The sequence below is a fragment of the Mus caroli genome, unplaced genomic scaffold (assembly GCF_978045245.1).
Source record: "Mus caroli unplaced genomic scaffold, Mus_caroli_1 scaffold_8, whole genome shotgun sequence".
NCBI lineage: Eukaryota > Metazoa > Chordata > Mammalia > Rodentia > Muridae > Mus > Mus caroli.
In genome coordinates this window covers 47,802,873-47,817,027 of record NW_028227263.1, presented here as the reverse complement: position 1 = coordinate 47,817,027, position 14,155 = coordinate 47,802,873, and the positions used below count along the sequence as shown (strand labels likewise).

The 14,155-nt window shown below is 37.9% G+C and overlaps 1 protein-coding gene across 15 annotated transcripts in view; it reads right to left on the bottom strand.

Moving 5' to 3' along the window:
* Positions 1–14,155, bottom strand: part of Emsy (EMSY transcriptional repressor, BRCA2 interacting) — a 68,079-nt gene that overhangs the window by 46,648 nt on the left and 7,276 nt on the right. For 7 of the 15 annotated variants that reach the window (XM_021166920.3, XM_021166921.3, XM_029479320.2 and 4 more), the window contains 6 exons: positions 12,879–12,978; positions 11,533–11,607; positions 10,262–10,303; positions 6,663–6,838; positions 4,906–5,058; positions 2,411–2,670 (listed from right to left, as the gene is read on the bottom strand). In XM_021166920.3, the coding sequence (XP_021022579.1) occupies positions 2,411–2,670; positions 4,906–5,058; positions 6,663–6,838; positions 10,262–10,303; positions 11,533–11,607; positions 12,879–12,978 (806 nt within the window). The remainder of the gene's footprint in view (positions 1–2,410; positions 2,671–4,905; positions 5,059–6,662; positions 6,839–10,261; positions 10,304–11,532; positions 11,608–12,878; positions 12,979–14,155) is intronic. The other 8 variants (XM_085841506.1, XM_085841503.1, XM_085841504.1 and 5 more) reach the window with 5 other exon arrangements.

Sequence of the window (14,155 nt, the reverse complement as noted above, 5' to 3'; positions counted from 1 at the left end):
GTATATTTTAGTTACAGCTTTCCTATGCTATTTCTTGAATACTAAAATCATTTTTAAGTAAATTAAAGAGGAAGAAAAAAGAACTAGTCATAAAATCCAGCAATGAAGGCAGCTAAAACTATTACAGTAAGGTTTAACAACCTGAAGCAAAGTTATATAATAGTCAATTGGTGTCAAGGCCAGCTCAGAAAGCAAAACTAAGAGCTAAGCTGTGCTAAAGATGACCCAGCTCCAGAGTCCAGCACCTTTCCAGTACATACAAGGTCCTGAGTTTGACCCCCAGCACCACCTACATACCACAACCACACCAAACCAAACCTAAAAACTTTCTACGAAAAAAGGGAATAACTCAAAAATGCTTACTTGAAATCCAATAAAAATGTAAACATTATGCTTAATAAATTTCACAATCAACAAGAAGCAGTTAATGTCAACATATTAATGGATAAGCTTTAGTGAACCAGTGGAGTCATATATCTGGGACAGTTCATTATTATCAGCAAATTAGTAAAATGCTGACTTCCAAAGATAGTCTACAAAGCAAAAGAGCTGGCATTTTCTAAGTGGATACTCCATGCCACATCTTAAATACTCAATTGCACTTAACCCTTGATGCAGACGAGAAAAGACTTATTATCTCAGGTACCACGGTACCCTTCCACAATTGATTCCAAAATACTGGCAGGCAGGTTTATAATATTCAAAGCAGAAAACAGAAAGATTCTTGCCTGATGAATCTGACCAGTTCAGGAAAACTAAGGACAAGTGGCAGAGGGAAAGGGCAGTGAATGTGACAGTTTCATATGTAAGCTGACTGACAGACACTTAAGCAAAGTCTGAAAGGAAAAACTAACAAGTGAGATAAAGAGCATAAGAAAAGAAAGCCAGGCCAAAAGACTTATAAATATAATCAAATAAAAGAATATAATCATTCTATCAAATACCAGGATGTTATTTTTAAAAAGAAAAATAAGGAGCATCTACAGAAGAAGAAAGAAGAATTAGAAATGTAGACTATGATGGTTGCCAAGTATTCTAATGGATGCCTGTGATCCTTAGCACTCAGGCATTCAAGGTCAGCCGACACTACCTAGGCAGTTCCCGGCCAGTCGGAGTAAATAGTGAGGTCCTTCCTTCAAGAAAAAGAAAGTATGACAGCGAACATGAACAGCTCCATGAAAGTAATAAAGGATAGTGATCAAGGATACAGAAAACGATACACATTTAACCATGTTAGGCTCTGGTTAAATGAAAACACTGGGTTGCCCCCCACCCCCTTCTATTTCACAGAGAAAACCTGGGTCTAGAGTTTAGTTTCCTCACGGTCAAAAAGCTGGCAGCAAGCTAGAATTCAAATGAAAAAAGTCAAGTTCCAAAATCATGAACCAATCAATTATGGTACAGGGAGAGGAGGGGAAACAGAAAATAGAGATGAAAAAGTACAGGAAAATTAAAGGATCAACTTAGCAACTTTCACATTCCCAAGTGATCCACAAAGGAAATGTAAAGGGCCAGCAAGGTAAGCAGGGACTTCCGAGAACCAAGTAAAGGATAAAAAGCTCTAAAGCTAGGAGCGGAGGGCCATGACATCTTTTCTGTTTCTTTTCAGTCCTCTAAAACATGGCCAAAGACAAAACCAAAAGCTACAAAGAGAATGGCACTGCGTATCTCAAAAATAGTTCTGAAAGCTGGAAGCCAAGTAAAGAATGTCTTCAAAACTCACAGGAAAAAACTTCCTTTGCCCACACTGGGTCTCAAAAAACAATACAGCCACCCATACATGGGAAGCTACTAAAGGACACTCTAGCAAAATCAACTAATAACAAGGGAAGGTAGGGCACAAAGATGCTACAAAGGAAATCCCAGAAGCACGGGTGTAAACCTAGCCTCAAGTCAGCAGCATCCGCCTAGTGTGAAGACTGAGGGTTCCAAGAGCATGAAACTGACTCAACGCCAGGCACCTGAGGTCACAATGAATGCGTGGCACCAGACGACAAATGAGCTGGGAGAGTTTAACAATTATTCATTTACCCATACCCCCTTTTCTCCTGAAACACACCCAATCCTACTGGTAAAGCCAAAAAGTGACTTCCTAAACATAAGGCCACATAAACAAAGACTTTAAAAGTTTTCTAGTTTGTTTCAAAATGACATTACAATGATCAAATACAGCATAAGTCCAGAAGCAGATCTGCTAGCTAACATCTTGAGCAATCGTTTGGCACCTGAGCTTCATTTTAGAAAGTAAGTAACACTATTTATCCCAATATTTCACATGTAGAATTACACAAGCCATGTGAGCACCCCCAGCGTAAAACCAAGTCCACAGTCAGCACACAGCTGTCAACTCTACATCACGCTACAACAAATGACTGACAAAAGAATGACTGACAGTCCCTCTACCACCTACCTTCTGTGTTGTTGTGTTTGTTGTCTGTGTTGATGGTTTGGTAAACGTTATTTTCACAGGTGACATATGGGGTGGTAAGGAGTTGGCAATGCTCTGCATAATGTTGCTCATCTTGGGACTTCCACTCACAGGCACAGTGATCGTTTTTGAGACCGGAACAACAGCCTTTGGAACTTCCTTCAGGACAACAGGGGAGGAGCTAGAGGAGTTTGTTCGCCTGCGTTTTCTGGGTTTTTCATCTTCATCTGAGCAGCTAACGCCTGAAAGACAACAACAGTTTTCCTCCTTCACAAAACTAGCACTGCCTCTTCTACTCTTTTCTTAAATGCCTGTGTCATCTTTGGCCTCTCCCTTTCTTTTATGCCCAAACTGTCACTAAGACCTGACAATTTTCCCTCAGAAAACCTGTCTCTCTGAATACCCACCCTCTTTTCTTAAACTATATTTGGGGCTCCTTGTCTCTTGCCTGTATTTTATCAATAACCTCTTAGAAGATGCTCCTGCAACTATCTACGTCTATTCTAGACTCCTACTAGAGCAAGCCTGGAAATTTCATAACTGAGATGCATAGCTAAGTTTGTATTTTCCTAACCTCTCAAAATCCTTACCAGACCAAATCTCAAGGACCCCTATCTTTCCAGGCACACAATACCATCACCCTAACCCTGTGCCCCTCTAAAATCTTGACAAGCTAAATTTCTCACCGTTGTCCAAAGACACTTCAGCACCCTCTTATCTGAGTCTGTATATTGTAATTTTCCTTGAAGAACACCACCAACCTCGAAGACCTCTTCGTCATCCTGCTATCATCACCTTGCAAGCCACTTCTCAGAGAAGCCTTCCCTTCCTTGCTGCAAAGCTAAGCCACCTCTCTTCTGAGCATTGTATATAAAGCACTTTGTACATCCCCTTCTGTACCACTTACCACATGACAATGTAACTGTCTACACATCTACCATATTAACAAGCTTCTTACACAAAAAGGCCTAAGTCTAACTGTTTTGTCTCGCTGGTATGGTGACCTGCACAAAGCTGGTGAATGAATAATAAAACTAACGTCTTTGAGTATAAACTGATAGAGCTCTTGTTATTTGAAAGTACATTAGTTTGTGAAATAGTTCTTCATATCTGAGATTCACTAAGAGCAGTTTTGAAAATGACAGTAAAAAAAAAACACAGGTCTTGAGGGGCTGGAGAGATGGCTCAGTGGTTAAGAGCACCAACTGCTCTTCCTGAGGTCCTGAGTTCAAATCCCAGCAACCACATGGTGGCTCACAAGCATCTGTAATGAGAGCTGATGCCCTGATCTGGTGTGTCTAAAGACAGCTACAGTGTACTTACATATAATAACTAAACAAACAAACAAACAAATAAATAAAAGGTCTTGAGTGTCTTTTTTTTTTTTTTGAGTGTCATTTCTAAAGACCACTTTGGTTAAATCTATAGAAACCTGAGAAAAACTTAACAGTCAATATGACTCTTAACATTTTTTTAACCTAATACCTCAATTCTCTTGTAATTTTATAAAATTCACATGACAAATATTACACAGCAATGTGGATGGGAAATTTCTACAGAGCATATATAAAAAAATTACATAGTATGACTCATGGAGTTGGTAATAAAATGTAAGTCTTTACCGCTTCAATCATTAGACTATATGAAGAACTAGCAATGACCTAGAAACCTGTCTAAAAAAGGGAAATACCACCTTTAAAAATCTACATGAAAATCTCTTATTACTATATCAAGACCAATTAAAATCAAATACTAATGATTAAAAGCACAGCAAACAAAAATAAAATATATAATTTTAAAAATAAAATTAAAAGAGACATTAATATAAGAAAAACTGGACATCAAACTGTTTTATAGAGTCAAGTATAGTGGTAACACCAGTAAGCCTAGCACTTGGGAGGCTGAAGCAGAAGGATCACAAATCTGAGGCCAGATTCTGTCTCAAAAACAAGCAAACAAACAAACAAACAAAAGACTACTGTATAGAGCAGAACAGAATCAGAAGTTTAAAACTGCAAATAAAAAAATTTTGAAGATTATATCAAGTAGAAATATAAAAGGTAGCCTCGAGAACAAGTCACTGCATGTAAGAGCTGGGTGATATGTGGAGGAATTCAAGAAAAGACTGAAAAGATTGGAATTCTGGGAAAACATCAAATAAGCACATGCCTTCAGTACCTATTCATGTCTGTGTTCCACAGGATTCAAAGGTGTGAATGCCTAAACAACAGCACTGACCAAAGATAGATTTCCCACACAGAGAAAAAAAATGATGGCATTTCTCAAATCCCAAAGCTGATTAAAAAAAAGCAAATACCCAGTCATATATACAGATGAGAAGTCTTTAGAACCTTCAAAAACTAACCACTGAAAATCAGCTTGTGCCCGATGATTTATTCCAGAACAGCAGATCCACTCAGAGCTTGGACTGCAGCATTTGGTCAAGAGGGTCCTGGTAACACTGAGACATCACTTACTTTTGACATATACAGTACTTCCACTTGGCAAGACAACTACACTGGAGGCAGGACTGGCAGGTCTTGGAGACTTAACCGTTGCTATGCTGCCACTTGGAACAGGGGTAGAGGTTGGGGTAGACGTGGTACTTGTGTAGGAATAGCAAACCACTACTGAAGGAAGGATAAAAAAAAAAGTCTGCTGTTAACTTCCACCGCAACCGTCCAGACATACAGAGAAAGTACTTTTATTGCAGGCCAACTTTATCATTTTCATATGATCAGAAGCTAAATGCTAATACTAAGTACTACACTCAAAGGTTAAAGGCTATTTTGAAAATCGTCCCTTAGTGGTCTTTCCCAAGTATTTACAGGCTTATCAACAGGTAATGGTAAATGGAGAAGAATGGAGGTACAAAGCAATCAAGTTTAAAACTTTACTGAGAAAAAGGGAAATAATTTCTCATAATGGCAAGAACTGGACACCAGGCACAAACTTGTAGTATTTTTTTTAATACAAACAGCAGTACCAATGATGGGAGAATGTAATATCTCCCTAATCAAGAGATCCCCAAAATGCTTACAGAAGGAGAACCAGGCTAGTCAGTCTGTTTAAATAAACTAATTCATCTGTCATTCGCCAATCAAGTGATATAACTATAACTAAACAATGACATCAGACTTCAAACTCCTTATCATTCAGTGAAAGGACACAACTTAGGAACATCAACAATAGCCTGGAATTAGGTAAGCCAGGCACTAAATTTTTCTACTGTCACCAATTCTCACACTATATCCTGTTTTAAAGATATGGAAACCACGATTTACAGATGCTAAGACATGCTGAAGGTCACAAGGCTACGAAATGACAAACTTAGATCCAAACACTGACGTCACTATTAGAAACCCAACTTTCTTCCCATTCTACCAGCTAGCAAGAAGAAAAGGCAAAAGGAAAGAAGAAATATAACTGCCAACAACGAAGAAAACAGGAATCCAACAGAGGCTACTAAGTATGCACAGATAACTGAAAAATATAGCTTCCTTCGGCATAAAGCCAAGCCTAAACAAGAGTGAAGTATGTCACTCTACTCAAAAACCACTACTAGACAAGATAAAGCAATATCTCAAAATAATCTGGCAAATATATTGTTTTTAGACTTTTAGACCTGCTTTTGATCTAAGCATACTCTTGAATTTAGTATTACCCTTGGTAAAACAACTCAAAGACTTTTAAAGCAGGCCAATTACTATATTAAGTAACAGTAAGAAAGTATTCATTGACTGGGCCAGAGAGGCTAAGAGTACCATGAGTCAAAACAAAAAAACAGTTTTATTTTCTTAAGCTATCAGTTGAACATCTTTTACCTTGTTTCTTCTCTAATGCTACTCACTAAGTCCTCCCAGTCACCTCTAACAAGAGACATTCATAAGGCATGGTAAATCTCAGCAGAAGGGAGGCTGAGATGAAAGGACTATCTCAACATTGAGTCTAGCCTGGGATACAGTATTTGGTTTGGTCCCCAAAACAAAATAAAACAAACAAAATAAAACAAAAGATACACTGATGTCAGAAATTCAGCCTGACAAACCTTTTGCAAATTAACATAATTTCCCTCTGAAGTAAAGAAATTTGATTTTGGTGGATACTGCAGTTTCTAGTTTGAGAGTCAAAGACATTGGTTGGATTAGAAATGGATCTCGTACTTTTAAGCACTTACTGTAAACAGATGGAAAGCCCTGAGCGGCTTCATGTCTACAGCGGTGTTCCTACTCACCGTCTTTGCTTGCTGTCTCTGCAGGCACAGGAAGGGACGCATTGTGCTGGACAGCTGCATTGGCCACAGCATTCGCTGTTACAGTGAAGGCAGTCTGGGGAACCAGCCTGGGCATCAGTGGTACCAATCTACGTCCTTCGATGGACCACTCTGAAGAACTATTAGGTCCAGACATACTAAATAAAAGAAAAAATGCTGCTACAAGGGTTCACAGTTGCTAAAAAGTGAGTCAGACACACACAACCTTTTCTTGTTAAATGACCAGAAGGGCCCTGATTCTGGAGAAGCTCCTTTCTAAGCAAGCAGGTCACACTTAGGAACATTTAAATTCGAGGAATGCCACGCACTGACGTTCCTACACACTGTATTCTATACTCTGAATCCTATAATGAAGACACTTCTATGCTTTGAAAATAAAAACTGATACTGACCTAAGAAATTGGGTTTCATGAATGAAAGTAAGTATTTCTACTAACTTTTAAATTTTATTTAATTATTTCAAGAAACTAAAAGCACTGAGTGTTAAGAATCAGATTTTCCTTTATAATTAAGGATGAAGTTCAATGAATCTTTAGAAAATTCCCTAACTGCCCGCATGGCCAGAGATTCTAAAGGCTTTAAAACATGGAAAACTGAGGCAGTAAACGAGAGGAGTTAGTAAGGTGGAAAACGGCTGTATCCAACAGCAGGCGTCACTGAGAATAGTCACTGTATTGTTATATTATTGCCCTTCCTGGGCTTTGGGGGGTGGTGGTTGTTGTTGTGGTTGTTGTTTAAGAGCAGATCTGAAGATCCTAAGAGAAATCTACCATTATTTTACTTTATTTGTCTGGTATACCCTGCACTCTAAAAGGCACTTGTGGCAACTGAACCCTCTCTAAGACATTATTAAATAGTCTCTCTTCCTTAAAACTTCTTCAGAACGTTTTGTTTCAGAAATCAAACCAGAGGTTAAAATACCAAAAGATAGCTGCCATATCTCTCACTCGGCTTCATGAAACATCCTCATGTTTAGTGTCAAGGTTTAAAATTAATCTAAAACTGGTTTTCTTCACTAAACTAGAAATAGAAGTTTTGTGAAACCACAATTCTATAGCCCCGCCTAGAGCTTTAGACTTTATATCCAGTGACTCTTCAGATTCAGACCCCAAATCCTTTGTCAGGGGGCAGTGAAGTACTTCCATGATGATGGTGGTGATGTTGACAGTGATGGTGTTGTTAAAATCAACTGCAGGCATGTTACATGTCAGGCACTGCTCTACATCTCTTACTGCCTTAACTCAGTTCTCTCAACAATCCTATGAAGTTGATAGCATCAGCATCTCCACTCTCTAGAATGAGAAACCGAATCACACAGAAGTTAAGTAGCTTGCCTTAGGCCACACAACTAATAAATGTTTCCTTCAACAAGTATGTATCATGCTTCTGTAATTATTGGTCATATCATAAACATAAAGAATAAAAGTTTCCCGGTGGGTTTTGTGGGCAGGTTTACTTTACACCAATTGAGAATTATTGCCTAATTACTGCCAATTTTTGCTGAAGAGAATAAATTACAACTTAAAAAGGATTTAAAACAGGCATGATAGCACAGGCCTTTAGCCTTTAATCCCAACACCCCTTGGCAAAAGTAAGCAATCTTGTAAATCTTGGTGAGTTCAAGGTCAGCCTGGTTTACATAGTTAATTCCAGGCCAGCCAAGGATATATAGTGAAATCCTGTTTCAAAACACTGAAACAAAACATTGTCTCAAAAAAGAAAGATATGAAAGAAGAAAAAGGATTCAAGTTCAAGAATCCAGTTGTGTTACTATAAAAATATACACAAACTCTTTCATAATTTAAAGCAAATCCTACAGAAGAGAAGGAAAGGTGGACGTCCTGAGGCATCAGGAGCCTCACGGATATGTCACATAAGCTCCATCTTAATACTAGTGCAGAAACAAAGAATAGTACAGACAAGATAAAGACAGAAAAGCATTATTACTAACTGTTAAATGAAAACTTTCCAAAAGCTAGTATTTCTTGTTACACTCCTATTCTGATACCATTTTATTAGACTATCACTGATAAACCTGTTTGGTATGAGTTTACCACACAAAGTGACTTCTACACTTACCTGGTGTATTATTTAAATGGTGGCAGTTATTATAAATTTAAAAATATGAAGCACATGGACATATGCTACAGAAAAGATGAAGCTTGCAGTGCAAAAAGACACAACTGCAACTTTTAGGAAGAATTATGTCTTCCGAATGTCCACTCATGCAAGCATGCTCAAATATTAAGTGAATGAGAAATGAAGTATCATGTTAGAATTAGGTCAAAAGTTCCTATTTGCTTTAGTGATAAGACTGTAAATATCTGTTAGCTGAACTTAGAAATTAAGTATTGTACCTGAGGGTTTCACAGGTCCCCTCAGTATGCACACTTGCCTAACTCTCTAATCATCCAAGGAACACGAGGAAGGTGCAGACCCTGCTCTGCTCCCTGCTCTGAGAAAGCCACATACTAATAAGCTACAATGGGGAGCAGTTAAGAAAAGCTGCATCCTCACACAGCAACACAGCATTCTGGGAATATCTGACAGGAGGCAGAAGTGCCAAGATCTGATATTGCAGACTATCATTTTAGTCTAATTGTAGAGACACTGAGGACTGGGCGAACAAAACATGTGAAGCATTAACACTGTCATAACTAAGAACTCAAGATACAGTAACCAAGGACAAGCACCTCCCAGCCAGGCCTTGGAGCAGGGCCTTCAGCACGGTTCTCTTGGGGCCAGGTCCCTTACTCCTTTTGTTCCCCTTCTTTCCTTCCTGATCCTCTCAGCTTTCCCACCACCTTTCAAGTACATTCTTTCCGAGCCAGGGAGGGAGGGAGGAGGAGGGGATGCAGTCAGCTCAGATGCATTCCTCTAGCTGTTTTTACTGACTAAAACCCTCATAGGCCATCTTCAGGTCTAGGCCCCACTGCTATAACTGAGGACAAGGAAGTGTCACCAAGCCTCATTCCCTAACTCTTAGCTCAACAAATAAATACAACAGCCAGCTAAACTAAAACCACAGTAAGAAATAAATATTAAAATCGGAGTAGAAAAAGACCTAAGCTTTTTAAAAAATTATATACTGAAGTAAATTCTTTTCAAAAAAGGCAATTCATATATTAAAGAAATCAGAAAGAAAGGGAAGGGCAGAGAAAACAGGTGAATAGAAGCCAACTCTCAATTATCCATGCTAATGGAGAGAGGAAGGAAAGGGAGAGGTCATATAGATTAAAGAAATCCACATATTATCCAAAAATTATTTTAGCAAATACTAGTAAATTCTTGTACCCATTTTTTTTTTCAGGCCAACTAACAAGTAGTGAAATGAGTTATAAAACTTTCGCCTCCTCTCCCTTCCCACCCTCTGACTAGAGATATTCCCAAGCAGCAAAATGGCTAAAGGTCGGGCAGTATTAGGAAGGTGAGGGGGGAAGAGAAGAAGCAAGGGGCATGGTTAATTCATAAATGGAGTATGTGCCCCTGAATAATTGAGAGCGTCAATTTGGAAATAAATACAAGAAAAAGCCTGAAATAATAATAACCTATTTGCATACCTGTAACTTGGTCTTTCACCCAAATATAAGGATAAATTCATTCTTAAAAGGGGAAAAAAGGAAAAGGAGACTAAATAAATGTTATCCTTTAAGAATGACACTGATGCATCAACTTACAACTCATTGCCCCATAAAACCACTTGAATGCATCTAAGGTATTCATTGTCTATTATTTAGCGCACAGTTTCCTATGACCAGTCCCCAAGTTAGAATCCAGACCCAGTTTAAAGTATTCCGATTCAAAAGTCTAAAGCAAATTCAAAAAGGGACACATTAAATTTGAATGTTTCAACTATGTTAGCCTGACAGTGAAATACTTGCCGTCTCTACAGAGAACTTCTAAGTTTCTACCATACAAGTCTATAAAGAATCTCAAACTTACAGAACAAAGAGCAAAACATTCAAACTACACTGTTAAAGAGGTGAGTACCCCATTCTATGTGTTAAGCAAAATGAGGGACAGTGAAGTACAAGAAGCCAACAGACCGTGTAATCAATTCAAATTCTGCCAAATGCCTTATGTCATCACATTATGGTAATGTGCTGAGTTCTCTTTCCTTTAGTTTTATATCAATTAAAACATAAAAGTTAAAACAAACTTTAACGTTTTATGAAATATTTCTATTATCACTGAAAGTATTCCTTCCTGGTCTTTTCTGTTCTTCAGGAGGCACTACCTCTCTATAACTAATGCCTGATTCTGCTCTCAGTCCTCTACCACCCTGTACCCAATCTCTCAGCTATGATGATCTGAAAACAATCTCATAAGAAGTCTTTATCATTTTACTGTGTTTGCTTTTTAAAGTACATTAAGTTATATTTATATTTCTTAAAAAGAACATATATTTTATAATTTTTTCTAAGACTTGAAATATCTATCTGAAATAATTAGAGCCATATAAAAATTATAATGCCTATTTATAAAGCAATACCTATATCAAATACCATTACAAGAAACCTCTAAGCACCTTTCAATTTTAGGAAGTACACTTATTTGTTACTGAGTTGCGCTTCCTGTGGTCTTGGATTATACAGAGATTACCTTGTAATAGGATTTGACCTAAGTACTTTAAGCTTCCCTAACAAAATGCAAAACAAAAACAAAAAGTAATCAATGGAATAAACAGTAATTGCTATGGGCAGGGCCTCTGAGTACAGAGATATTATTAAGATAAAAGGCTCAGGGACCTGCCACACAAAAGGAAGACTGTCTCAAAACTATTTTATACTACATCATTTAAAAAATCAGGGGTGGTAGACTAATGGCTTACTTATGTGCAATTGTTGTTAACCGTTCATCGTTTACTGCTCTCCGAACTTCAGCACGGTGGCGCTCTGTTGAGATGCTATGAAAAAAAATAGCCATTATAGAACTCTGCCAAGCAGGCAGCTCTTCTCTACACTTTTATTAATGTTTAAGTCAACATCTTTTGGGGGCTGAGGATTACTTTGCCTAATGTGTATCTTCAAATGTTTCAAAGTCATAGGAAAGATTTCATATTGGTTCTGTGTAACTGAGGATTATGTATCTGCAAATCCCAGAAAGACAAACTCAACCCGATATGCAGATTTTCCCATCTGTGAAAGAGCAGGCAAGACTCCTGTTAGCGAGCATAGAAACAGGTGCAAGGTCCTCCTTATCTCAGGACTGCTGGCAGGAGGACTGAGCACTTAGAAGAAAGTCTTCTAAGGTCTTTTGCTAAGGCTGAAGAATCTAATCATTCTATGTTCAATGAATATAATAAAAGCAGTAAGAGTTTCTTGTGAGTACATGCAATGAAACGTGACTCAAGTTTAGCTACGTGCCTTCTATACTATGTTACCAATGGTAAAAATGTACATATATTAAACACTGATAAATGAAACAATTTTTAAAGACATCCATTATATTCATAAATACCCAATAAAGTAAATACCACTCTTCTTATATTCTTTAGTACTTAACACTAAATTTATACCATGGATCACAACACTTAAGAACTAAAAGCAGAATTTACGAGGAACATAAATAACAAAAAAATAAGACTGAGAATCTTAATTACACTCCTATATTAATGTTAAGTAATAAGAGCCTCTTGCATATCTTAACTTCTAAAAATAAAACAAAATTACTTTAAATGTAGAAAGCAAAAGAGTTAAGCAGAACATTTTCTGAGAAATCACAAGATATAAAAATGGATGGAGACAAAGCACCAAGGAATCCCTTTCACTAAAGTTGTCGGATGACTTCAAGCTCCACCCAAGCTGAGATAAAGGAGTCAACAGGTTTAAGGCAGCGGCTATATCTATCACTAGTCCCCACTTACACGTTGAGGTGTCTTGCTCATATCTCTTTCTTCCGATGATGCCACTCTACATCCTGATACTCAGCTGCACCAGCTCTTCTTTCTTTCGCCTATGTCAAAGGACCTCCCACCCGGTAACTCTCTGCCTGAAACCCTCTGATTGGCTTATACCACAGAGACTAATTTTTCCCATTTTCTATAGCAGCAAGCACACAACTAGAATAGGGCCTCTAAGTACCCAACAAACTGTTCTTCAATTTGAGAGTGAGAAGAAGTAAACCCTACAAATTGAGATTTCAAGTCCCAGCACCCAAACTCTCAGGACAAATTACCTAAGGACTTTTGAGAGCTCTCCAAGAAGATCTTTCTTTTCCTTGGTGAGGTCCCCTTGTGCCCGAAGTGCACTGATAACTCCAGCATATGCCTCCAGTTCTAGAAAAAGAAAATCATTTTATCAAGATAGGCCTTTAATTTTGAATAATGTGGCTCTGCACTATTAAGATTTAGAGCAAGAAATCCCAAATCAACCAAATGCAAAATTTAAAATTCCTTTAAAAAATGTTATCAACTAAAAAACCTTAAGTGTCAAGTTCATCATTTATATTGCTCTGTTATAAAATGTCTCATGGAAGCTGAGAGTATAAAATGCTTAGGAAGGAAAATCTCTAACACATTACTGAAGAATATTTAATCTAGCCAAACATGATAGATCTTTACATCTACAAAAACTACCATCCAAGCAAATAAAACACAAAAATCTGCCATCCAAATAACTAATTAGTCTAGTGATACATGCCAGCACTCACAAGGCTGAGGTAGAAAGGTGGAGAGTTCGAAGACAGCCTGAGATATATAGTAAGAAACTGACTCAAAGAAATATAGGTAGGAGAGATGATGGCACCTTAGTTTGATCCCTAAAATCTACTTAATAAACTCAAAGAGAAAGCTGAGAGGAGGTGGCACATTCATTAATCCCAGCACTCAGGAGGCAGAGGTAGTCTCAGATTTCTGAGTTCAAGGTGAGCCTGGTCTACAGAGTGAGTTCTGGGACAGCCAGGGCTATACAGTGAAACCGTGTCTTGAAAAACCAAAAGATAAAAAGGAAAAAGGAAAAGGGAAAAAAAAAAAAGCAGATATGGTAGTATATAGTTATATACAGTTATCACCCCGGTGTTGAAAGAAACAGCGACAGGAGGACCCCTTAGGCTTGCCAGCCACTAAGCCAGCCCAATCTACTAAACTGAACAAGCTCTAGGAAGACTTACCTAAAAAACAGAATTTTTTTTTTAATTAGGTAGATGATGCCTGAGGAACAACATTTGAGGTTGTTCTTGTGAAGGAATATACAAATAAACACACATGCACACGCATGCATAAGATACAAACAGAAACTAGTAAATGTGGGCTAACTAATGAGACAATACATCTGCAGATTTCAAACTACACAATATGTAAACAGTAATCTCACTTGATTCATAGCATCCACAATTCTGTCAAAAGGAGGCATAAAGAGATAAAGAGATGGCTCAGCAGTTAAGAGTACTTGCTGCTCTTTCATAGGACCTAGGTTCAAATACCAATACATACATAGTGGTTCCCTGAAAACCAA